The 26332-nt window shown below is 50.2% G+C and overlaps 5 protein-coding genes across 5 annotated transcripts; 1 reads left to right on the plus strand and 4 right to left on the minus strand.

Moving 5' to 3' along the window:
• Nucleotides 1-1735: 1735 nt before the first annotated feature.
• On the minus strand, nucleotides 1736-5333 carry ALTATR162_LOCUS5061 (uncharacterized protein; the record flags this gene model as incomplete). Its single annotated transcript, XM_043312678.1, has 3 exons — nucleotides 1736-4027; nucleotides 4083-4152; nucleotides 4201-5333. The coding sequence occupies 3 exons, from the start codon at nucleotides 5331-5333 to the stop codon at nucleotides 1736-1738; spliced, it is 3495 nt and encodes a 1164-aa protein (XP_043168613.1).
• A 413-nt stretch (nucleotides 5334-5746) lies between these two features.
• On the plus strand, nucleotides 5747-11857 carry ALTATR162_LOCUS5062 (uncharacterized protein; the record flags this gene model as incomplete). Its single annotated transcript, XM_043312679.1, has 4 exons — nucleotides 5747-7342; nucleotides 9258-9375; nucleotides 10458-10931; nucleotides 10986-11857. 4 exons carry the CDS (start codon nucleotides 5747-5749, stop codon nucleotides 11855-11857), a joined length of 3060 nt encoding a protein of 1019 aa, XP_043168614.1.
• A 2151-nt stretch (nucleotides 11858-14008) lies between these two features.
• On the minus strand, nucleotides 14009-15017 carry ALTATR162_LOCUS5063 (uncharacterized protein; the record flags this gene model as incomplete). The annotated part of the gene is made up of 2 exons (XM_043312680.1): nucleotides 14009-14646; nucleotides 14696-15017. The coding sequence occupies 2 exons, from the start codon at nucleotides 15015-15017 to the stop codon at nucleotides 14009-14011; spliced, it is 960 nt and encodes a 319-aa protein (XP_043168615.1).
• Nucleotides 15018-17090: 2073 nt separating this feature from the next.
• ALTATR162_LOCUS5064 (uncharacterized protein) lies at nucleotides 17091-17738 on the minus strand (the record flags this gene model as incomplete). The annotated part of the gene is made up of 1 exon (XM_043312681.1): nucleotides 17091-17738. One exon carries the CDS (start codon nucleotides 17736-17738, stop codon nucleotides 17091-17093), a length of 648 nt encoding a protein of 215 aa, XP_043168616.1.
• Nucleotides 17739-22262: 4524 nt separating this feature from the next.
• Nucleotides 22263-24059, minus strand: ALTATR162_LOCUS5065 (uncharacterized protein; the record flags this gene model as incomplete). The annotated part of the gene is made up of 1 exon (XM_043312682.1): nucleotides 22263-24059. The coding sequence occupies one exon, from the start codon at nucleotides 24057-24059 to the stop codon at nucleotides 22263-22265; it is 1797 nt and encodes a 598-aa protein (XP_043168617.1).
• Between the last annotated feature and the right edge of the window lie 2273 nt (nucleotides 24060-26332).

Genomic DNA, 26332 nt, shown 5'->3' on the forward strand with positions numbered 1-26332 from the left:
CATCTGTCCAACGCGCGACTAGCAAGCTCAACGAGCGTCAAGAGCTTTGCCTCTGTAGCTGAGCAGCTGCTCCAATCGGAGTCGTTCCACGATCCTAGGTAGAGGGCTTCGTGCTTATGCGAAGGAAGCTGCGATGTAGCAGCAATCACATAAAGCGGTCTGCGTACGAACCAACGCGGCCACCCGCACTCACGTAGCCAGCGCGTATTCTCGTCATGCTCTAATTTTTCCAGGAGACATACGTTCGCATGGGCTTCATTAGCAAGCCGATGCTCCTCATCTTCCTCCATACGGAGAAGCTCCGCCAAATCTGGGTCGCAGCAACCTTCTTCTTCTTCTTCTTCTTCTTCTTCTTCCAGCTGCATTGATTGTTCTTCATCCACTTGCTCTTCCCCGCTTTGTCCTCTTACAGACTCGACGCTGTTCGTCTGGGCGTGGTCTACGCGCCAGTATTGCCCAGTCTTCCTGTGCGCAACCCATCGTTGAAGGAAGCATGAAACATCCTTCCTATAGACTATTGTATTCCTCAGACTATAAGTCTTATTTAAATGCTTCCGGAACTCGCCCCAGTTAACCGTGAGCCAGACACAATGTAGGCAGCTGAACCCCCAGACAGGAGCCGCCAGGAACGGCAGCACCCGGGTGTCGTTTAGAAGTGGAACGATGTCCGAGTCTTCCTGCGCTACAGGAAGATGTTCGTATCGGCGAAGTATAGCTGTAGACAGCCTGCTGCTGATGCCGTGATGTCGTTGGACATGATTAAAGAGCACCTTTCGGGGAACAGCGCTTCTGCAGAGCGTGCAAAACAGATAGCCATATGATGGCAGGTAGGAGATAATGTCCGGCGTTTCTCTCGCTTCTACCTAGAAGCAAGCAGTCAATGAACCTGAGGATACTGGTCTTTTTGCCCGCATACCTGCCTTAGCGAGAAGAGAAGGGGGGTCTGGAAGGCCAGACTGCAACGTGAAGCAGCTAGGATCGACAGGATTCCCTGTGTAGATTTTCCACGTACGAGACATGGACTAGAATCAGTGCTACGCCCCGTGGTTGCAGCAGTTGCAAGAGATGGGAGGCTCAGCACGGCAGCGGAGGTTACGGAGTCAAGATGGCTCAAAGGGGTAAGTGCAGGGGTAGTCGCGGAGTCGATCCGGGACTAGTACGAAGGAAGGCAAGAAAGGTCAGTGCTGGTACTCCAACCTGTCGGTTCGCTGCCATGTATTCCAACGCGTTCTCTAGTGTTTTATTACCCAATATGGCGCCCAAGCGTCGCTGTCTTGGCGGCCAGCAACTTGCAGCTCTTCAGTTGGTAAGATCTTGGGTAAGAGCTGGCTTTAAAACACCATATTGCAGCGATGAGAGTAGGCTGACTGAAGAGCAAATTGTACGAGATTATAACATCAAAGAGTGGGATATTCTCTCGCAGTAATTTGTACAATAATTAATCTCTTGGCATCTTTTTGAGTCAACTTACAATGAACTTGCAATCAACTTGCTCCAAAAGGCTAACAATCAACTCACAATCAATCAGAGCGACTCGAGCCGACAATCAACTCAACTTGAAGCTTTAAGTTGATTTGATATGCTTATTGGGAGGTCTGCTCGCTATCATCCAAGCCTTCCCTGGTCCCAACTTCAACTTTGCTGTCTACCTGAGCGCACTTACATTGCAACGTTCCCAGTTCCCGAATGTCATTAGCGCGTTCCTAGGCTTCCTCGGTATTTTCTTCCCTGGAATTCACACTAGCGGTTGCTGTGCAGAGCTTCCCAGTGTCTCTCTTCTACCACCACACACTCTAATATTCCGTTCAATAATCGAAATCCGATCCCTCAAAGCTGCCGCGGCTTGGGCATCAAGCGGAGCCGTGCGCGGCGTGAGGAGCAATATGTCCAGCGCGGTAAAGTGCCCCATGGCGATGAGGTTCGGGTCCGCCCCGTTTTCGAGCAGTGCAATTGCAGCTTCGTCGTTGGCGGACATCGCTGCAACATGGAGCGCTGTAATCCCCACTTCTCCTGCGTGGTCTAGCTTCTCTCTTACATTGAACTCTCGTATCGCAAGCAGGAGATCCATCATGGTTCTCGTAGCGGTGCCAATGACACCGGGGGAGGATCTGGATGAAATCATAGCCACGGCGTGGAAGATGGTGATTGCATTGGACGAACCGATGAAGAAAGATGGACGGGAGGAAGGTGGCGTGTCTTGGGACTTGATCTTATCTATGAGATATCTGAAAGAACCTACGTCCTCTTCCTTCTTGATCCACGCTGCACGTCCAAAGATGGTCACGTTAATGGGCCCCGGGAGCCCGGGCAGAGCGTATTCCGTCTCCAAAATTCGATTGATATCGGCGCCTCGCGTGAGCAGGAAGTCTGCCAAATCAAAATTTCGCGCCAGAATGGCAAGCGAGAGAGCGGGCCACGTGCCTCCTGATGCGGTTTCGATCCGAATGCCACGATCAATGAGGAATTTGGCGACGCCGATACCTTGTCTAATATTCGGTAGCCTCTGGCAAAGAAGCTGTAGGAGCGTAAATCTCCGACCCTGACTGTCTTCGAAAGGGATCTGGACATCTGCCCCGAAGTCGAGGAGTATCTTGACCATGGGTTCGTGATTTCTCAGAACTGCCTTTTGAAGAGGGCCGACTAATTGGCTTGAGCTTGGAGGGAAATGGTACAAAGCTGCTTCCACGATATCCTCGTAGCCAGTATTCCAGGCCGTGCTAAGCTTCGATTGCCAGTCCCTCTGAGTCCACAAAGATAGGGGAAGACGTCGAAAAATTGCAAAGGTATCGAAGACATTGGAACGAAAGAGATGTCCCAAGAGCGTCACACGATTTTCAATGTGCATGCTTCGAGCACTGCCAATGCCGATAATCTCGTCCAAGCGTGGTAGCCTGTCCAGCAGCGAATCCGGCCCCCGATAAGCTCCGACATATGTGAGAAGAGTATCCAAGATCGACGGGAGCAAAAGAAGAGCAGCAAATGCAATCGGGCTGGTAAGCCTCCCGCCTGCTAATGGATCCGCCCCGGCGGCCAGGAGAGCGTGAACCGCTGCTAGGCTGTTTTTCCCCACCGCACGTAATAGTGCCGTTCCCGCGGGATTATGAATCCCTTCCGGACCCGAATTTGGTACCCCACCCTCCGCCTCGAGGTTCGCTCCTGCGCATTTTAGCGCATCAACGACGAGTCTGACTTTGTCTTCATCGAACTGAGATACCCAGTGGAGAGGGGTTGCTCCAGCATGGGTGCCGAGGCACGGATTGGCCGCGCGGTGTAGGAGTGCCTGTGTCGTTTCGAAATGGCCTGAGCGACAAGCACAATAGAGTGGGGTTTCGCCATCCGTGCTAAGGCTGTTGATATCACAATTGTAGCCATCCAAGAGTAACTCGACGGCTTCAACTGCGCCGCTGGCAGCCGCGTAGTGAAGAATGCCATGGCCCAAGTTATTGACAACAACCTGACTGACTGACTGGGGACTCGCGTCTAGCTCTTGAACCAGCTGTTCCGGATCGAATATGTGGAAATTCTGTCGGATATTTCTCTCAAGAAAACACGTCAGTCCCGCACCGCAGCCAAATGTGCGGTATAGCTGTTGTGCTTTGACCCAGGGCCTCCCCGCCTCCCCCCTTTCTTCTTCTGTCAATGTTTCCCACATGCGTTCCATGTCTTTCATGCAATCTTTGTACCCTCGTGACACCGCGAGATTGAGGATCATCATGACTTCGCGCCAAGATATCGTCAGTGGGCAACGCAGCGCATCGTGGAAGCGCCATAGTAATGGCAGTGCCATTTCTTGCTCCTTTTGAGCCGCCTTCGTAAGCCAGAAGCAGGCTTGTTTTACATCGACCATGACCCCGAAGCCGTGAAGGTAGCATCTGAAGAGCGCAAAGCTAGCCCCTCTTACAGACATGGACTGAGAGGAAGCTGCGCGTTCTGGTACGTTGGCAATCTCTTCAAAATGTTCTACAAATTGAACCTGTACGTCCCAAGAAAGCCTGTGACTAAGCTCGTAGATGTCGAAAGCAGGGTCCTGTTCGTAGCGCGTCAGCGAAAGACTTTCACGGTTACACAAAGATATCGCCTACCGGTAACGTCACCGGCTGAACGTTTTCATTTTGCGGAAGAGCGCCTGCTAGGGACCGCACGTCTGGAAATCTATATCGAATCAATCACCATCCGGACAAACCAGACGAGGCAACATACTGGTTCTCTGTCCCCGACAATTTACGCTCAAGGATGGCATATGCTCGATCCATATTCCGGTAACGTGGATCGAATTGCAGCGTACAGTCAAACACTGACTTGCAGACGTCGAGTTCTTCATACACAGAAGATGGGATATACGATTGGAGCACCTCTACAGCCTTGTGCGAAAAATGGCTATTCCGCTTACAATCGTCCATGGCCCGAATGTCGGTCAGCCATAATGGTGCCAAAGTGAAGGGATTCTTGCCATCCATCACAGTTCTCCAGAAAAGAAGGCCATAACTGTAAACGTCGGTCAGTTTCAAAGACTCAGCACTCATTGTTGTGGCATATTCGGGCGCCTCCCAGGGCTTAGTGACCACCTTTAGCGCAGTGGCAAGATTGCTGCTTTCAAGGAAGGAGCTTCCAAAGTCAGCAAGTTTCGCGAGATATCCTCCTGTTCCATCATCAAAAACGAGCACGTTCTCGCTTTTCAGGTCGCCATGCACAACATTGCACTCGTGAAGAATGCGCAGACCGCGGGATATGTCCAAGCATAGCTGCAACTTGGTCCTCATTGGCAGAGGGTCATCTTTGGAGGCTTGGAAATCCGCAAGAGATCCATGAGTGGCATGCTCTAGCACGAGGTCAGGGAAATATGTGGCACTTTGCCGGTACGGGTCGAGGATGAGGCCAACCAAGGTGACGATATTTCTGTGAGAGCGAAAGGGCGGGTGTAACAGGGCCCTCACTTCAATATCAATCGCGTCCCAGAGTGTCGAGTCGTCGGACACTTCTGCATCTACGCTGATTGACTTCACAATAAATACTTTGTGATCTGTCAAGACGGTGTTTGGAGGCGGATATGACTTCGGTTCCATCCGTCGGACGAGGAAGGATCCGCCTTGCCCCACGTGGGTGACAGTGCATTCGTCTAGCCAGGCGCTTTGATCAATGATGCGGCTGTCCTCTCTGAAGAGGGCCGTTCCAATCGTGTCAGAGGTCCTCAAGAGAAGAGCCTGGAGAGCTCTAGCCTTGCTCGATGCTGACGCGGCAACATTCTGAGCTGCCCCCAGTGGACTCGACTCTGCTGCCGCGCCCGGCTGTTGGGGCAGGGTTTGAAATCGACGAGAAGACTCCGGTCTTGCCATGCGTAGCTTGAGGAGTGATATGGGAGGAACTGAAGTGTATTCCTTGGGATAGAACACTGCGTGGGTTCGCCGCTTGCATTTCTAAGAGTTGAGACGGGCCACAGGGAAGTCTGCCTCTCGAATATCGGAATGACCCGTGCCAAGGAGAGATCTCAGCTTTTCTTTCCATCTCAACAATGATTTGGCACAGCCGCAAGGCTCTGTGCGGGGTCGAGCCAATCCCGTGCAACCTAAGAACGCGATGTAATTGTGACGGAATTGATGTCACTGCAATCTTGTCATTGGCCTGCTCATGGTCTGAGTTCGCCTAATAATTTCTGCCTCAATCTGATGCCCCCAGTTTTTCTCTCCCCGACTCTGCGAGATTCAGAGTCGCTGTGCAGAGCCAACAGCTTATTTATTTCATAACTGGCATGGCTGAGGTTATTGCCATACTGTCCCTCGCGGGTCAATTGTTTACAGGCTGCGTTCAAGCATATCATATTCTGGCCACTGCGTATAAACGGGGGTCTGTCTCAAAGAAATATCTTCTCGAGCTCGTCATTGAACAAGTACGGCTCCTGCTCTGGGGCCGCAATTCAGGCGTGAGCGATGGCTCCTTAAAGCCGTCGCTGCACAGTATAGCGTCTCTCATCACTGGGATACTCCAAGAAATGAGAACTACACTACAAGATTCCGCGAAGCTGAGAACGCAATACGGTCTTGATATCTCCAAAATCTCTCCAAACTCTGAAAAAGAGGATCTGAAGGAGGCAGAGCCTGCCGTTGGTGGCGACGGGACAGCCGAGATGGCTTTGCAGAGCTCGCTGTTTAGGAAGCAACGACACCACATCCGACAGACCCTTTCCGAATCCCTTGAGCCGGTCGAGAACGCTTTCAAGTCGCTGCGTTGGGCAGTTGCTGATAAGACAAAGTTCGAAATTCTTGTAGGGGACTTGAGGCGGTTCAATGACTCCTTGATCTCGCTTCTCCAAGAGTCGCAGAGAGCAAAGAGCGACAACGACTTTCGGCAGTGGGAGATGGAGCTCGTTGGTTCCGAGAATGCGGAACTGCTCACAGAAATCCAGAATGCCTCGGCACATTCCTACCCGCATCTATATGCCCTTGCAGGCCAGAAGGCTCTTGGGCTACGGTTGGAAACCGGCAGCCTTTCTCAGCAGAGACCGGAAATCGAGCCGAAAGTATTTGAGCTGCAGCGGACGACCAAGGGCAGTCCCAATGTTGACGAGCCTCTATGGAAGGACATAGAGATGCAAAATATTCACTTGGACCTGTCTCTTTCCCAGGAGGCCGGATCGCGAATAGTTGCGCGCCTTGGTGGGGAGCAAGTCTTCATAGAGCGGCGACTATATGAGTCAGGTGCAGATTCCATCGTTCGCCAACGCATTTCCGAACGTCTAGCAGAACTCGCTGCTCGTCTCCATAAGCAACCACAGCCTTCTGGGCTCTGTGCACTCCATTGTCGTGGATTCTTCACGGATCGAAAGTCATTCAGCTTCGTCTTCGACCCTCCAGTGACCTCAACCGACACCACAAGCGGCGGGGACTCCCTTGCAGTGAAGTTTGTATCGCTCTCCGACCGCCTGGCAAGCGGAGCTCCGCCCTTGGAAACCCGTTTGGCGCTCGCAAGCAAACTGGTCGCCTGCTTTTCTGAGTTCCAGGCCACTGGTTGGCTGCATAGAAACGTGAGCAGCCAGAATATCATCTTCTTTGACGAGACCTCGTTGCTTCATCCATTCGTCGGCGGATTCGAGTACTCTCGCCAGGGCGGCCTAATAAAGAGTCTTGGTGTAGCTCCGCCGTCGATCTACCAGCATCCTGAGTACCACGGCGAGCCAACGAACAAGTACTGCTTTTATTACGACGTCTACAGCCTTGGGCTGGTGTTGTTCGAGATTGCACATTGGCGCTCGCTTGATTATTTTGTCTCTAGGAAATGGGGAAAGCTGAGCTCGTGGGATCTACGCAAGAAGGTTTTAAGCGAGGTGGACACTGACCTGGTATTTCGAGTGGGTACTAAGTATTGCGACATATTAAGAATGTGCGTTGGTTATAAGTATGGTTTTAATAGGCTAAGTGACGAGGAGCTGAAAATTCTCTTCTTTCGCTACGTTGTCAAGCCATTGGAAAGATTGACGGCCTCTTTTGAAGGAACTGAGATGATGGAAGACGAGCCGTTGTAGAAAGAAAACTGGGGTTTGCGGTGTCATGTTTGAGCCAGACTTCATCCGAGACACGCAGGGCCAATCTACAGTGTCGTAGATTGACTCGCAGGCAATTTCGAATTTAATTCTGTTTCCAACTGTATGTGGGGCTGTGAAATTAAGTTGAATTTTTGAAGAGATTTAAAGAGTTTGAACACGAAATTTATATTACAAATTCGTTCTCCCTAGCCTCTGATTCGTCAAGTTTGAGACCTGATTTTGCGAAGTTAAAAAGTTTGTAAAGAGTTTGTGAAAAGGCTGCTGAGATTTGTCCCCAAGATGAGATTTGTCCCCAACGCTACCGTGTCCGTGCACTCAACGCGCCTGTTCGGTCAACGCGCACCCCAACATAGTAATCATCTCATCTTTGCACCCACTACACCTCAACGCCACCATGACCGTTGAAGAAGCCCTTGCAGAACTTGAGCAAGCAGACTCAGATGAAGATATTTCCTATACAAAATTAGCTGAGAAACATGATATTTGGAGATCAACGTTGACGCGGAGGCAACAGGGCGTTCACGCGTCGCGTGCAGACGCAGGACTCAACAGGCGCGCCATGCACCCACGCGATGAGGTGGAGCTTGTAGAGTATATACGGAAACTCACAGAGCGACACTTAATGCCCACGAGGCAGATGATCAAGAATTTCGCAGCGCCAATACTTAGTTATGAGCCTGGCGATAGCTGGGTTACTCGCTTCCTCCACCGACACGAAGATGTACTCATAACAGCGTGGACCACCCCCATGGAGGGCACCCGCCATAAAGCTGATTCTGGTGATAAATGTCGCCTGTATTTTGAACTTGCGCACCGCAAAATTGCTGAGTACGAGCTGGAAGCTAAGCACACATACAATATGGATGAGAAGGGATTCGCTATTGGAGTCGTTGGCAAGAGCAAGCGCATCTTTGATAAGAAGCTGTACGGCAAGAAGCAGTTCAAGCAGTCATTCCACGATGGCAACAGAGAGTGGGTGACGCTGTTGGCAACGATTTGCGCTGATGGTTCAACACTCCCTCCATGCATCATATACGCGGCAGCCAGCAGAGCCGTACAGGCCAGCTGGGTCAGCTCAATCAACCCAGAAAAGCACTCAATACACTTCACGACGTCTCCAAATGGCTGGACAGATAATGACTTAGGCCTTACATGGCTTGACCAGGTCTTTGAGCGCTACACCAAGCCGAAGGCTCGAAGAAAGTGGAGGTTGCTCATCATTGACGGCCACGGCAGCCACGTAACAAAGGATTTTATCGACTACTGCGACTCTCATAAGATACTGCTGTTAATCTTTCCGCCACACGCCACCCACACGCTGCAGCCGTTAGACGTTGTGTGCTTCAAGCCGCTGTCAACCAACTACTCTACAGCGCTCGATAATCGAACTCAGAAGACTCATGGATGGGTGCCGGTGAAGAAGAGCGACTTCTTCCCGCTATTCTGGGGCGCGTGGCAGCAGACTTTCAGTGTAGAGTTGGTGCAGAAAGCCTTCTCCGCTACTGGTTTGTTCCCACAAGATGCGTCCAAAGTCCTTGATAGATTCAAGCCAGCAACACCTGAGCCTCCAGCTACACCTCCGCTACAAACAGCAGTCTCTGCTGCCCTAACTTCACCAAACTGGCTTAGTGCCAAAGCGTTGTTGCGCTCAATTGCAAGGCCTGATGCAGGTCCTGAGCTGGCAGCTGCAGAACAACTCATCCACCAGCTACACGTGCAGCTAGAACTCCGGAATTGGGAGCTCGCTGGAGCAAGAGAGGCTCTACGGGAGCAGAAGAAGCAGAAGGATCAAGGCAAGACCTTGCCTCTGATGTTTCGCGATCTCAACAGGCCTGGAAGTGCGAAGTGGTGGTCTCCTTCATCCAAGCGTGAGGCAGACGCGCGAGCAGCAGCATTTGAGAAGTATCAACAAGAACAGGAGGCAGAAAAGCTTACTAGGAAGCAGCGATTAGAGAATAATCGCATTCTTAGGCAGCAGGAAGATGAGGCAAAGCGTGCGCGGCGTGCAGTGGAGAAAGAAGAGCGTGACAGGCAACGCGCAGAAGAGCGTAAGGCAATCGATGCTCGCAAGAAGCAAAGACGCAAGGATAAAGAAGCCCACGACGCTCAAAAAGCTATACAATTAGCTAGAAGGGGCAAGCGCAAGGCATCAGAAGCTCCTGCACCAAACAAGAAGCAAAAGCGTGGTGCAGTGGCTGCGCAGCGTAGTCTTGTTGCTGAGGCTCGTACACCAACACCTCCACCAAAATACAACAGCCGCGGCCGCAAAATTGCTCCACGAAGAAAACTGTAACGATGGAAAGTTTTGCATAGGTCTATAGATTACTCCACCAAAAAATCTCATAATAACAGCTTTTGTGTGTGGCTCAATAACCTCATTTTTGTAAGTATCGTTATGAGGGTGCTGCGGCGCGTTGACCGAACAGGCGCGTTGAGTGCACGGGCACGGTATGGGTGTTTTGCGAAAGACCAGACTCACCCTTAACCGAGGTAACCGGAACCGTCGGATCATCGATCGCTACTGTAAATAAGCTGTATAGCGATGTTTGCGATAAGGCTGGGGCTGGTAAGGCTGCTCGCAAGCCAGTTTTTAGAGTATTTCGAGATTTTTTGAAGTTGAAGTTATCGTCAGCTTGTTTTTGAGCGGGAAATCGTTAATCCAATGGCCAAACGCCAGCGTTATGCAACTCAGCCATTTGAACAGGGTGTTAACCCACCTCCAGGAAGCTCGCGAGCATCTAAAAGGCGGAAGGCGCTCTCAGAAAACCCTTCGCAAGCCAATATTACGCCTACGCGAGGTACTGCTAAGGCGGTAACACCTTTGACGCCGCCCGCAACGCTCGCGCGAGCTCAAGATTCCCACTATTTGAGCCTAGCTGCACGCAGTCCGCAATCGACGCGCAAGCTGATGATATTGTAGGCGACGACGATGAAGATCGCAGCGATATTGAAGCTCCGGAGGGCGACGACGAGGCCGAAACTGGTGTTGCAGACGCTGTTGGAGGCACTAGAGATGCTCAAATTGACACTGAAAACGCTGTTTTAGAGACTAGAGTTACGCCCGCAACACCAGAACAGGAAATTATTCTTGATCCAATGCTCGACGTACGCTGGCGAGCTTGTTGGGGTGACCTAGAGAGGAATGCGATCGCGCAGGCCTGTGATTGCGACCCAGCGATCCGCCTGTCGCGGCTCACGTCCACCGGCACCTGGGACTGGGTTGATGGCGTGTTGGCGGACGTTCTGCCTAGAGTTGCCATAGTTGTCAGCCTTGTTGCGGTTGTATATACGCGGAAGGAGGCCAAAAAAGAGCGTAGAAACAAGCGGTTGCGGCGCAACGAAATACTTAACTGGATTGGTTTTAAGGACGTCGTGAAGGGCGTTGACGTAAACAGTACTGAGCCCGTTTATGTAGATTTCGACCTCATACTGGCTGACAATACGCCAGTTCAGGCAGCTCGTCCAGCGCCGGCGAGAGCTCGTACGGCGACGGTGATACAAGAGGAAGGTCTCGCTGGTGTTGTAGCAGCTGAGCAAGCTGGGTCTGGGTGGGCGATGGCTATACGAGATCAGTGGAGGTGTCAAGATGCGAATTGTGGCAATCACCCATACGTTTGCTGGCTCCCGCGCACTCCAGGACAGCCAGATCGCTTCGAGAAACACCTTCCAGTTAATGGCAATATCATCGCGATGTGGGCGCGCGAGCTTGCTGGTGGAACAGGCAGCGTCCACAACCCTTCCGACGACGTCCGCCTGGCTATTGTGCGAGCTAAGGATCGCGCTGATGCTGAGAAATCTAGGCGACGGGGCGCTGTTGATAGTGGTGGAGGTGGTGATAACGAGATCGCGAGCTTGACGAAACTGCTTATTGTCAACCAGTTGAAGCAGCTAACCGGGCATACAAACCAGGCTTTTGTGCAAGCTCAACAACCGGAAAGCTCGCTATCATGGGAGCCGTTCGAGTATACCAATTGGATAGAAATCTCTCGTCATACGAAGAACTTCTTCGACTGGTGGGCGGGCCAGCGTACGTCCGGTTTCGCGAGCAGTTACATCAAAACCATGTATCGCAGCGTCTGCGTAGTAATGAGGTTGGATATCAACATCCTGCTCGACAATACGGACAACGGTTGCTCAATGAAACTGTGGGTTGAGCAAACTGAGTTTCCGATCGGAGCTTTAATTCGGTTAAGAGATGCAGCGAAACGATGGAGGTTGCAATACGATGGGTTTACTGAGCAAGACCTAGAGCGTATTGAAGCTGCGAAGCAGCGAGATCGCGTACACGAGCCAAGTAGCGATATTGAAGATCTTTCATAAAGTTGCGAGCTGCTCGACCAAGTAAGCCTGCCCACCCCCATTATTTCTAGCCTCCCACACTGCTCAAGTTAGCTGTGCTTTCAGAATAGACTGACATAGTGTTGTAGATGTAGCTACAATTTTTTCTAGGAAAAACAATCGTGATTGTAGGTTGCGCAACACCTTAGAGACCTTTGAAAACCGCGACGCTACAATATTGAGCTTAAACTTCAACTTCAACTCTAACCTCAATCTAGCGGATAACCACACTTAAGAAACCAGCTTCTGCAGTCAATATTACAACACGCTCGCTGTACCGCATACTCTAGGAAGTAATCAAAGCCGTTGAACAACTCCATTTGCCTCGCATTTCTCTTTATCCAGCTTTTCAGCTGCTTGAAGCTCTTTTCAATCGGATTGTAATCTGGTGAGTACGGCGGCAAGTACTCCAGTACAACACCAGCTCGCCCGCAAAGCTCACGAACTCTTACTGACCGATGTATAGACGCGTTGTCAAGTACTATTACTGAGTTGCGACCTGGGTAAGGATTGCAGTGCGGCAACACCTCAAACTCGAGGAAATGCTCCATGATTCCCGAGGTAATCGAGCCTTGAAAGATCATATAACTGAGGTAGCCGTCCACCGTCATCGTGGGCAACAGCGACCATCTTTCTGACCTTTTAAAGCTATACACGAGCTCCACGGGCTCGTTAATAGGACTCCAACCATACTTCCGATCTCCCGTACGCTCATTGCAAGCGCTCTCATCAACCGCGACGATCATCTCAGCAGTGTAGTGCTGAGCGATCCGTGCAGCGTACACCCGACGGAGAGGACTACTCTGCTCTTTTGCGCGTTTCGAACCGAGTTTCCTTGACCATTTAAGCTTCTCAAGAGCCCGAAACACCGTCCAAATAGTTGTTTGGATGTCGAACTCGTCATATAACCAGTCCCTCATCTCCTCTAAGTATGCCTGCGGTCGGCCAAGCAAGTACTGCTTAAGAGCGTCGAGATGGCGCTGCCGGAGAGTCGCGGGTCGCCCAATACGAACACTTCGAGGCGGGTATGGCACTCCCCAGTACTCCAAGCTCACTCGAAGCTTGCCTATACATTTGCGGGTAACTCCAGTCGCTCGAGAAATCTCGGAATTATTCTCCCCGGCGGCAATATGATCGACTACTGATTGCAAAAGTGCTGGCTGAAGGCGTTTTCCGCTCCCGGGCGACATTTTGGAGCTTAAAAACACCAGAAATGACAAATATAAGTACAATCTGAGCTGTAAAAACGATCCACGACGCTGGTTAACAATACTAAGTGCTGCGCGACCTAGCCAGCATCGTTATACTAGTAAAGTTGGGTGGCGGGGTGTGTTCCGGGGGTCCCGGTCACCTCGGCTAAGGGTGAGTCTGGTCTTTCGCAAAGCGTTATAACCCTAGACTGTTGACGTCTGCTGTATCCCTGCGACCCCACTAGCTTAACCCTAACTACGAACACCAAACCCTAACACTATTAACTACACACCTGACGGGTATGCAAATCGGACGCATAGTGCAACTTGATGCGCTAATTAACATACTTAAGTTTTGGACACATCAGCCTGCGGGAACCTAACGACACCAGCTTCTAAATGTAACGCCATGGAGCCTACGTACCTAAAATTACGCCGGAATCTGGATATCTGAGCACTAACTAAAATAATACCCTAACGACATGGAGGGCTGAATGTCATTAGCGCCCTGGGATAGGGCTGAATGTCATTAGCGCCCTGGGTTAGATTCTTGTGCCGTTCATGATTGCAGTTTGGGCCACCACCTGTCTGGTATGGGCTTCGCTTACGTTTAGGCAAGTTGGCGCTGAAAAAGCCGGATGGTTCGAAACGATGGATTTTGCTTTATCGATGTACTTCCTTTTCTTCAATATTACGGCGGCAGTCCTGTATTATGGTTTTAGTTACGATCCCCGAGGAACGTATAAACCACCTTGGACGGAGAGGCTTGGTTAGATCTATGTTCAAACTATCAGAAAATATGATGCGAGCAAGTGAATGGGATGCAAACAATCCTCGGTATGAAGTGCTTTTGTAAGAAAACAGCAAATGTAGGAGACCGGATCGTAGTAGAACGCACAATATACATGAGACCACAATCCTGTGCGTCCATCCCGCAAACCACCTACCAGACTGTCTTCACTCGTCGAAGTGTAGGCGCCGTCGACGTGTTTTTATCCCTAATCTTCTTCAACCTGCTGCGCCACCGCACTGCAATGACACTGGCAGCTTTCAGCTCCTTCGCCTTCTCCAGCTTCGTCATGTCAATCTGTTCCTGCTGTACATCATACTCTTTGCGAATCCTGTCGACCCATTCCCGGCGAGGAACTAGCTGCTTGTCCATGATCATCATGTCTGTCGGCATGGTACGCCATGCATCCCAGTCAAACGGCGGTAGAAAGAGCATCTTGTGGTCTTGGTTACATATCAGAGGGTGTAGGTCGCCGGCTTGGAGCTTCTTGTAACATGCTGAGCAGAATTGTACGCAGAGACAGTGCTTGCAGACGTGACAGTCGGCTAGTACGTTCTCCCATTCTGTCCCGCAGCCTCCGTCGCAGATGTATCCTGAGATGTACGCCTTGGTCTTAGCTGTAGTTGATGAAGAAGCGTCTGAGTCAACTTCAGACTTCTTGTCTGGTGTCGTCGGGACACCGTTCGCGTAAGATGCTTCAGCGCTTGTCTTTGTAGTATCTCCAGCACTTGGGACGCCTGTGTCGGCTACCGAGACTTGCGGCAGTTGGTACGGTTCAATTGCCTGCCATGCTGCAACAGCATCAGTATCCGCGGCGACACAGGTCGACCTCGGCCGCACTGATCGCTTCGTCATGTAACTGAGTGAGTGCGGATTCGGAATCGGAGGTACCGCTTGCGGATAGAATGTCTCGAAGGCCATCTTTGAATCCTACATCACCCTCTTTGCTAATCGGGAGCACAGGCGAGTAGGTAGTAGCAATCTGATCTGCAAGCAGGAATTCCTCGCCAGAAGTGAGAAAAAGAACGCTTTCGAGCAACTTGGTGGAGGGTTGATAGCTCAAGCCGGCAACCCATACAAGAAGTTCATTAAGCACCTGAGCTTGACCTGAGCTTAGAAGGGCATCGAGAGTCTTGACGCGGTTTCTTTGAACGAGGTCCATGTCGGCGCTCGTGTTGTTGATGACGTTTTGAACCTTTCTGTCACGAGATGCTGTAACGGGCTAGAGCCCGGATGCTATAGTGATCCTCGGTGGAACCTTCGGAGCCTCCTCGGCATTCTAGAAGCTTCAAGATGCTACGCGAACGATAAGCTAAACGTATATAGATATCGCAGCACCATAGATAGGTTTTCTTCGTTATCGAATACAATCCTGTTACCAGGCATCGGCATACTTTGCGCAGCCCCTTACAGATGCTACGGGCACGCGTTTAAGAGCCTACTAAAAGCGCTAATTGTGGCTACGTACGATATCTGGTGTAATACAAGACGTTGCGTAAGGAAACAGAAGCAGAATACAAAGGCGGTGAGGAATTTATAGGTAAGGCCTGTGCGTGCGGCGCTCGGCCTTAGCTAGCTAATTAGCAGAATCTAGGTGCTAAGCTAAGCACCTAGTGTAAGGGGCTACGCTCAGGGAGCTATCGCACAGGTATACTGGAGTTGTATTCGATAGAGAAGAGAACTACAGGTAGCTAGGGTTCTGAAGGTCGTTCAGGGGGCGGCGGCTCGGGATAACCTTCTGCCGGGCTCGCTTGCACAGAATCCGGGTGCTCAGGGGGGCACCCGGATTCTGTAGACAGTGCGCCTCGCGCACGTGACCGAGATATCATCGAGGACTCACCAACTGGGCTCCAGCCCATCACATAAATAAACACTAAGTAATTACTTGGTTACGCTCCTATTAAAGCAAATAAGGGCCTCACCATTTGATTGATTTGCTTGTTAACAACTCTGCCTATTCGGTTGTTAGCGAACCGAACTTTTAACGTAATACTGTATGTATAAGTGTCTACGCTCTAGTGAGAGCTCATCCTTTTCCTCAGCAGCCGACGCTAACGCCCGCTACGCGAACTCTGCAGCCCTCTAGCAGCAACGCAAGTAGGGTATAATTCCCGCAGTCATACCGGGATTCCGCCACCCCTGGAGTGAGGTTACCATACCCTATTCATTTCAACTTAAAACAGGCCATGTCAAACTCGACGTATAGCTGGTTGGTACCCCAATGAACAAAAGTCATCCGTGCGATATTATTTGTTGCGACAACCCGTATGTTCCAAATCTTTACATGGAATTCGGCATCTAGCAAGGGATTCAGCCAGATCCCAATTTCTTCTTCTTTCTTTTCATGTATCTCAACTTTGCCGAAAAACGACCACGGTGAAGAAGTTATCGTTGCCCCCTGAATTACGGGGATTTTGAAAATACTGTCTTCGTTTAGACTTTGATCGCTATCCTTTTCGCAGAAGGAACCTATACGTGTAGCGGAACAGAAATCTTTGTCTGCAACGAATTCAAGAAAGCGTTCCTTGACTGCCTCGATTTCCTGAGGTGTCGGCCACCCCGAGATGCAGAAAGTTTTGACAGGAAAGTGAATGGTCTCCTTAAACTTCTTTTCATGGCCCGTTTGTTGGAAGTTCCTTTGTAGGTGCGCTCTTTACACAAATTTTAGCTAAAGTTCCAAGCAATTGGCGCCGTGATGTGTGGCTTACTTGAGTCCTGCGAAGTCCTGAACTTTGCTTAAGTCTCCAATTTTGGTCACCAACTTCTGCATTAAGTTCGTATTGGTTGTCTTGGCCGAACTACACTGTTTGATGTTTTCGGCACTTTGAGGCAGCTTTATCGCCTGCACATGCCCATGGTCGAATCGAACATTCGATTCCAAATTCTTCGGATTTAGGGACCTCACGGAACCTTTGATTTGTTAGAGCAGAGAAATACTAATGTTGCTTAGGTTGTCATACAGCAGGGTGCCAACTCATACTGTTTGAGTCCTGTAGCTTCCACCAAAATTGGTCCTTCGGCTCGGTTTAGCTCTGGGCACTGTCCGGTCTTGTCCGGATACTCAGCCGTTGTCGCTTGCTTCTGCTGCAAGTTCTCCACACAGTCCCGCACCCGAAACTTCTGCTTCTTGTCGTCACGTGGATCAGTTACGAACAAGTCTTGGATGTATTTCCAAGTCGAATCAGATAAATTGACTAATCATACCCATCAGATTCAGACGTAGACTTAATAGCTTCTAGTTCTTACTGCGAAAATGCGCGTCCCCTCTAATGTCGTTATTATACTGATCCCCAGTGCCTTTGTGGAGGTTAAAGGTCGCCCCCCCTGTAGCTCCAATATTGTCGCCGCTACCCTGGTGATGCTGAGAAAGAGCATCTTCAGTTTCTTCCTGAAGAGAGGAAGGCATATCTTTCATTTGCTTGATCGCCTCTTTGATCTCCTCCATTTCGGCATCGCTGGCAGTTCCTGTCAGCTTTTCGTATGCAAGAACCTGGACGTCCTTTAGTATCCCCTCCATTAACTGCTCCACTTTACCCTGGTTTCCCAGTGTACCTCCTACGGCTTTCTTGTATCGATCGTACCACTTGTCGTCATCCTTTCGAACAACCTTCTGGAATATCTTCTGGAGGGCCTTAGCCTTGGCTTCGCACGACTTTAAGGTTGGTTCCAATGCCTCCTGCGCGGTCTCATCGAGCGCATGTGCTCTCTTTCTGGCGTTGTCAAGGATATTGACGACGAGTGGCAGCCGTGCAGCCACCTGACGAAATGCCTGTGGCTGACCTTGCGCGTCTTTGGCGGCATCATATACGGTTTTAGTCGCTTCGATGATTGAAATCACGCCTGAAATGAGGCCAATGACAGACAAAGCCTCGGCGCCACTCATGATGAGGAGTTGACAATAATTTTGGCGGACGTATGTTACGCGCTTGGTGTCCGAAAGCAATGCTTGAGTAATGGACAACACAGTGAAAGGCGCCTCTATGACTTACATCAACGAGACTGCTGTTGAGTGTCCAGAGCGTTTGCGAAGGAGGAACGCTGTGGAATCGTAACAGCGGGGTATGAGCTTGACAAGTATTCGCGCCACGATCGGGCAGCAGCTGAAAAGCCGGACACAGTGAACGCCGCTGCATCTGCGGCACTGAGGACGCCGGTCATCAGGCTACAGACAGCTGACGTGTTGCTCAGCAAGCTGGACGGGGCTACGCATCTCAGCCGCACCCCCACTTGATAAATCGTTGGGATTAGCAGCAGTGTCATCGTGCTAGCAACAGATGTTATCTTCGGTCTTGATTAGAGAAGACCTAACTGTCGTTTACGTCTGCTACAAGGAGTATGTATGGTGGTTCTGTAGTAAGGTCGTGATCTATAATATCAGAGCGTATTGATCGCCGACAATGTAACAAGGTTGTTCCGCGCTGGACCGCCCAAAGTGGTCCGTGTTATCTATCCACCAAGTCGGTCCCGACCATACCTGCGCACATGGTTATAATATGGTTACTTGGATAACTGGTTAAACAGACATTAGCGTACCAAAGCCCTTTTCAGCCAATCGGACAGATATCATTAGTAACAAGATTTTCTCTGGTTGGTTAGAAAAGACCTTGGGACGCTAACGTCTGCTTGACCAGTTATCCAAGTAACCATATTATAACCATGTGCGCAGGTATGGCTGAAACGGTGTAGGAATCAACCAACCAACCGATAGCTGTCAAACAACTTCACGATGCAGCACAGCATACAGCTATATTAATATCGCAAACGAATGTAATCCACTATTAGCACGTTACGCCACTTTTGGAATTCCTAAAACAGCCTTTGACGCTTCTGCTGATCGATAAGAAGCCTTGTGCGAGGGCGCTTCGCGTTATCGCGCTAGTTGGACGAATCCAAGTAGGAAAGACTACGGAGCGAGAGCCATTGAAAGACTTAAGTTTGCATTAGGAGAATACGACTAGAAAGTGAGTACTCTCTAGCAAGACGAAATGCTTCTGGGATACGTGACAGACAAGATCAGGCTTGCAAACAGATAAATCAAACCAACTTGGACCTTCAATTTGATTTGATTTGGTTAGACTCATGGCCGATCTGATTTGATTTGATTTGATCTGGATCGATTTGGATCTATTTGGTTATTTGGATAGCCCCACTTCTCTCCCACGAGGAGAGGCATTGAGCTGCTCCTATAATATCCGCTTGCAGTCGGCCTCTCTGGGCTGTAACCATATGTCCTGCAAGGCTGAATATTCGCTCCGGCTCGGACGACAGCGCAGGAATTGAAAAGAGATCGATTGCCATCCGCGACAGACGTGGATACTGGCGTCTTCGGAGAAGCCAATACTGGATCGGATCATCCACCAAGCAGTCGCCTGGATCGGCAGTGGCAATCCACGCTGTGTACTCATCGTGCGTAGCTGAAGGTAAAGGTGCAGGTTGAGTGCTGGGCTTTCTGATGGACGGTGGAATAGAAGGATAGATTGGCCGAGCCACTCTTCGCGCATGGTCGACACAGGCTCGACATATATTCTATAGTTAGTAACCGTGCTTGTGAAAAGCAAGCCTGCTATGTCCCTGATAAAAAGCAAACCCGCCGTACGGTACGCAAACTGGCTGGCTCAACTGAGCAGACGGCGGACAGTGATTGGACGAGTCCTCATCTGCGGGGCTTATCCAAATAATCAAATATCCAAATAAATCTGGGCATTGCAATTTAACTTGATTTGGGTAGTGTTTACCCGATTTGATTTGATTTGATTTGGATAGATTTGAATTCGATTTATCTGTTTGCAACCCTGCTTTCCAGCTCTCAATCCCCTTAGGCCAAAGAAAGGATGAAGGTGATGCTATACGCTTTTACACTAACATGTCAAGCTTCTGCGAGAAGGGTAGAACCAGCCAGAGGTAGTACACAAGTAGCTCGCTGACTTCTTTAGGAAGATATCGGTGGATGATCTTGGTGGATCCGGTGATGTTGTATCCCTTGTGGTAAGACGTGACCGTGCCAATCAAGCCTTCTTCAATGAATATACTCCTGTGGTGCCCTTGCGCCGTGTTGCTATGTTGCAGAGACAAAAGCTCGGTACCACGTGCAGGCTGTCCAGACGTGACATGGATGAGGAGTAGCATTTGCTCAAGGAATTGATCAAGCTTAGAGACGTATGCCTGCACAGCTTTCTTATTCCAAACCACCTGCTCTTCTTGTGTCAAGCTCACCATCTCGTCCTTCAGCCGGTCATTATCAAGCACTCTGTTAAACAGCCAGTCGTCTCCGTCACGAAGCTGGTCTGCATTTCGTGGATCCTCAAGGAAGTTCCAACCCTTCTGATTGTTGCTATGGTCATCTTTCAGACGATGGAGTGAGACGCTGGGGACAACATCCTCTCGGCGCTCTTCTGGATGCAGGAGGAGGAGACCTTCCAACGCTCTCTGGGTTCGCTCCACTTGTATAGCGACAAAGTCTCGAAGAGAGCCCATGCTGAGCCTGGTGTCTCTATATGTGACTGTCTCCGCGTCCTCGGTCCACATTATGTAGCCAAGACTTGTCGTGTTACTAGCTACTTTCTTTGCGTACGAGCGAAGACGATAGGCCCAATCAAAGGCAGTCCGAGTGCCTCGCACCATGAAGCGCTCTCTCATCTCATCTAGTAGATCAGATGGATGTTCTGCTTCGCCGTTCTCAATCCCAGTAACTGCCCTCTGCACAACAAGCATCTGTGCCATCTTGATGAATTTGGAAAGGTCTGGCGAGTAACTTTGCGTGCTACGAAAGACACTGCCAGTTGTCTCATCAATCCCCAGAACGGCAAGGAAGCTAAGCACTACACTTTCGAAATGATCTCCTCGCAAAGTATGGTCGAGGAGGGAGATGCATAGTAATAAACATGCCTGGTCCATATCGTTCGCCACCTCGTGTTCCTCGTCCTTGAAGATTTTGTCATCTCCGCCTAGGCTTCTTAAATGCAGGAGGTCGCTGACAAGATTCATGGTCCGATCTAGTCGACAGAGTTGTTCATTAGTAGATCGATGGAGGAGCCGGATCTCCTGGCTAGGAAGACTGGTACGGTATACAAAGCAGAGAAGGCGTTTCCATAACCCCTTGTATGCCCGAAACGTTCCTTTCTGGAGCTTGATCATAATCATGCGATCTTGCCTAGCTGATCGATCTGATATGAAACTGTTGATCTTGGCTTGGTCGAACACGCTAATTCGGTCCTCGCAGATAGACCGGTAAGCCTGTTCAATAATACGATCAAAACTCTCTCCTATGATGACCAGAGCCGCCTTAGTAACGGGATTGGGCCCGTACGCTAAGGGCGCCACCTTGGTCATGTCCAGACCATCAAAGTAGCGGGGCTACCTTGTTATCTCAAGCCAAGGGGAGACCTCCGTCTTTGCGACTGGACTGCTGTACGTCTGCGCGATGACCTGTTGCTCGAGTTGACCAGCATGAAGTTGCTCGTTGATGATGGCCCGAAGATCTACCTTGCGCGTCTGCGGTTTGGCCATTTGGTTATGCAACTAAGACGGCACATGAACGACAAAAAAAGAGCTTTGGTGGCATGAAATAAAAAAGCGCTGGCAATAGACTTCTTTGAACATTGGCCCTCTGTCTTCTTCTGGTATAGTCGCTGACTTTCTAGGTCGTCCTTTTCTCCGTGCAAGCAGTCGGTGTTTACCGAAGTGCCGCTTTATAGATTCCTGGGACGACTTTGTTATTAAGAGCACGTACTTGCAGCGGGTGCATTGATAGCCGCGAAAGAGTTTTAGATCTGGGAGAGGCGGGTCTGTGGGCGACGGTCGCGGGATTTCGTGAGTTCTCGGGTCAAGAAGGTCTTATTTCTCTTGAAGGTGCTTGGCAAGAGTGATGGCAGGTCTACTTGCTCGAGACATCGCGAAATCGAGGCCGGCATTGCGGGTTGCCTCGCGTGCGTGTTCTTTCTTGATATGGCTGGCAAGATGCAGGGGCGCGACGGCGCAGGCACAGGGTTTGCATACTAGAACTTGGTATTAGGGTACGAATGTAAACAAATCTATAGTGAGATGGGGAACGGTTTAAAACGCGTAGTATAGGGACGGGATGTGGTCGCCGGTGCGAGATTTATGATGGAGCGAAGAGGTTGGCGCATTACAATACTAGACACGACTAAGACGCGGTCCTTCCTACGCGTACTCGGGCCTACCATTTGTTGCGTGTTCCGTCACGGCCCTTCTATCACACGGGGCTTCCCAGAGCCGAGGCAGGCAGTATGGGACCGAGCTCTTGGCCGATTGGCCCACAAATGGGATGAGGGTTGACCCGAAGTAAGCATGTATCTTAGGATGAAGTAGGGGTATATGTATCCCTCGGCATCGAAATCGCGACCGAGCAGATTCTTGCATTCGTTGCAAAGGGGGATCAAGTACGTCATTATTCCATCCAAAAGGCTGTAAAGTCTTCAACCTTTGCTTTCTCCAGATACTCTCCTTGCATAATCCCGTGAATATAAGCCTCCCCGATAAAGCTTCCGGGTACATCTCCAAGCTCGGGCTCGGGCTTGCGTAAGATGAAAGCTACATCTGCTCCGTATACGATGCATACCAAGTCTCCTGACTTTGTTATCTGCGGTGCCAGACCAAAATATCCAGTCGTTGTAGTTATGAAAGTCCGTTTCGCACACAGACTGACAACGGAATTGCTATAGTCCTTAATTCTTTTCGTTTCCACTGTTGTCGACGATGAGGCACCGTCGGAAGCAATCTCTCGACCAATCCAAGCGTCGAACATGGGCTTCACGTCAGAATCGAGCGCTTCTCGGCTGAAAGTCCGGTTCGCCGCTATCGTTCGAAAAAAGGCTTCCTCGTAGCCACCGTCAGAATCCAAGTAGTTGACTGATTTGGATGTTCGAATATGCTCCTCCCACCTCAAACAGGCTTTTTTTGTGCTTTCCAATCTCTCCTGCCGACACTGTGCTTGGATTGCGAGGTCATCTCCAGTGTAAACGGTCACTTCTGGTGTTTCTTCAGTCCCAACCCCATTGACAAAATCAACTGTATCAACGACAAATCCGTGGAGAAAAAGGGTCTCCTTGTCCCCAGAGAATGCGAACCTAGGCTTTATCTCCTTTTCTCCTCCGAACAGCCATTTGTCAGCTGGGGGGCGAAAAGAGCTCGTTACTGGGTATGGAGCAAACTCGAAGCCAACTAAGGGTACATGTGTCTGCTTTGAGTTCCAATCAGGACACCACGATGGAAGTCCCAAAGAGGTATTCTTCTCTACCTGTCCAAACTGAAGCGGTATCAGTAATTCCCTATGGAAACAGATCCATGTTGCTTCAATGAACACCATCTTGTCAGTAACAGCTTCTTCGTCGTAACTAACAGTAATTTGTTTTCTGATATCCGGATGAATCAGGCCCATAAGTCCATAAACTTTATCCCTCAAATACCTGCATTGAAACGGAGCCACATCCATCAACCACAACGACAACTCCCCATCAAGCCATTTCACACGATGATATTCTAGCATAGGTGTAAACGGACACTCTTTCCAAAGGTTACGAAGAGGCTGGAATCGCTCAAGATCTGCACTCTGCGCTTCCCAGTGCAGGTTCCTGAAGATGACAAGTCTTTCAAAATCTACTTCGTCGGCGCCACATTTGAGAACGGGGTTTGGGGAAAGCATCATCTCTTGAACGACCCACATTCTCTTCCACCACGCCCTCTTCAGCAGAATCTTCAAAGCCTGCAGTGCTGGTGACGCGGCGCTGGGGTCGTAATCGACGAAGAATTGAGCATCCGCGGTGGCGATTAATTGGAGCGCCTCATGACTATCATTCTCCGCATCACCCAACCAAAGAACCGTCCGTATGTTCGCATGTTTGTAAATCTCGCCCATCATCTGAACCTGGTGGCTTTTTTCGGTGTTGTCTCTTTGATTGATGCAGATTGCATCAACCCAAATCTTTGTAGCCTTCTTCTCGGCACGCAATTGCTTCAGAGCCTTCTCTAGGTTGGCTGTAATGGTGGTGTTAACACCGTTGAGCTGTATTGGACGTCGGTCGTGGTCATCGCCCCAGACATACGACAAGGCAGAGTAGTCATCATTCAAGGTGGCGCGCTCGAGCTGCCCAGAAAGGAGAGCGTTCTCATCGTCGCTGTCGTGCAGAGAGATCAACCGGATCTCGCTTTTCGACGAATCAAGAGGAAGATTGGAATATAGGCTCATCGCTTCATGATCGAGGTCTCCTTGAATCGATTCCTATTGGATTGGGGCTCGTGTCTGCCTCCCCGTTGTTGTCCAGGATTTGCCCAGATATTTTGAACACCTGGATTTTGAGTGCAGGGGAAAGGTGGAAGGGAAAGTATTCACAAAATATATAGAAGTTTCGGCGCTCTCAACATTAGGCTTAATAACGTAATTATCCGGGCAGCGCACGCGGGGTACTGCAACACCAGGAAACACGACAACAGCGAGTATTGCAATTTTTGGAAGCAACGCAGTATATCGCACGTAAAAATTAGCCTGACACGTACTACAACCCGCCAGCACTTCAGAGGCAGCACCCACTGTTACTGAAGCGTTATGGCGACGCCGTGGCCGCGAAGGGCGACTTGGCCTACCCCGCTACGCGAGCATGCTAACTTAGTGGGGGCTGCCCGAGGCGGCTCCACAGGACGAACACCACAAAGCGCAGCCGCACCACCATATTGCTTTTTCTTTGGCCTCGCCAGAGGCTTTATAGCCTTACGCTTACTACTTTGGGGCAATTCTGCAGCTTTTTTGTGGTCTTTCTCCTCCTTCTTGCGTTGTCGTTCAGCTTTGCGCGCCTCTATCTCCTTGCGCTGCTGAGCCCGCCTCCGATGCTGGCGTCTCTCCCCACCCGCTCAAACAACCACCTCTCGCCACCTACGGGCATGCGGGTGCAGTGATTTTTAAAAAAAATCCATCTGGACCGCTCGTTGGTCGAGTTGTCTTGTATGCTCTCCCTGGGGACGCTGGGTATGGGCTTGGTAGCCTTGCTGTTGCCAAACAACAACTCCTCCACCAACGACCGCCGGCTCTTGTTTGCTAGCCCGTCCACCATGCCGCCGAAGTGGGCTATGTTGAACTGTAATCCTTTGTACAACATCTCATCGCCGCCTACCCACAGGACGTGGTGTTGTAATGGTTCTTCAACCAATATGTCCGCAAATCCTAGATAGAAGTAAATAATAATAATGTCTTCTATTTGCGAGGTTTAACATATTCCTAATCCTGTTGTTAGTTATCAATGACAGTTGAGGACATCTACGCTGGACCAAATGCTTGGAGATTAGGGGGTGGCACCACACTAGACTACAACCAGAAAGAATTAGCATCTGATTCGCGTTGAATGCACGCGTCTTGAGGCAGGATGCGTAATTCCCTCATTGGGATGAATCGGGCGCTGATGCCACGGTGCATCATATACTAGGCCCTTGTCGTGAGGGTCGCGTGGAGGTAGGACCTCAACAAACTCTACATTTCTGATAATCTATGACGCCACTCTAACAGCAGGGTAATAGTTATAAACTCAACACTCTTATCATCCTTGAATGCTTCACGCAAAGTCTTACGCTTTTCACCGGGTATTACAGCGAACGAAGAATACGACGGTGCACAGAAGGGCAAGTTCAGCGCAACCTGCAACGCCTGCTTCGGTCCAGTACGGTCTGACCAGTTATCCCAAAACTCATCGCTCTGCATCAAGTGAGCCACTATATCGTCAATGCCTATGACTAATATGAAAGCGGTAACCTGAGCATCGTCAAGCATAGCTTGCGGCAACCAAGTAATTCTTCCCACAACAGCGTAAAATAGACTGTTTGCGGAGATCTGCCGTAGTGCAAAACCAAAACCTGAGAACGTTGGAAATACCCAATCTCCCGTAGATATTCCAGCGTTTCCGAGACCACATAGTGCAGCATTCGAGTCAAGAATGCGGCAATATCTCCCACTTTGTCCTTCACAGTGTTTCAACCTCCAAGGTCCGTCCCTCGTGATTTGTACACAACCCCCTGCCACTTGTACATGCTTTTGACTTGAACGCTTAGCCGACGATAGAACGCAATCATCAGATTCAATGAGATCAGACGATACACTGTGCTGTCGCCTAACCAACTCGTCTGAAATTCTGGTACCAGTTAGATGAAGCTTCAGCATATTGAAGATCTGCAGTGTCTGATCAATGGTGTTGAAATAAGGCAGGATGTCTTTCGCCAGATCCAGTGCCGACCTGGTGTAGTCAGGCCGCAACGTTTTTTCAGTAGGTCGGTGGCATTTTCCATCAAGTGTCATTTCTCTTGCATCGCTCCAGTTTGCAAGCGCAAGTGTACCGTACACTGTATCTCTTGGGTCCTTACATGATCTCGTCTCGCACAAATCAAGTACGTCCCCTAAGCTGATAGGGTCCTTCGCATCATTGAGTTCTATCGCAAGTGCGCATCGACGAAGGAAGTCGTCGTTTGCAGCTCCCAGAC

This window comes from Alternaria atra (genome assembly GCF_907166805.1).
Source record: "Alternaria atra isolate CS162 genome assembly, contig: 25, whole genome shotgun sequence".
Classification (NCBI taxonomy): domain Eukaryota; kingdom Fungi; phylum Ascomycota; class Dothideomycetes; order Pleosporales; family Pleosporaceae; genus Alternaria; species Alternaria atra.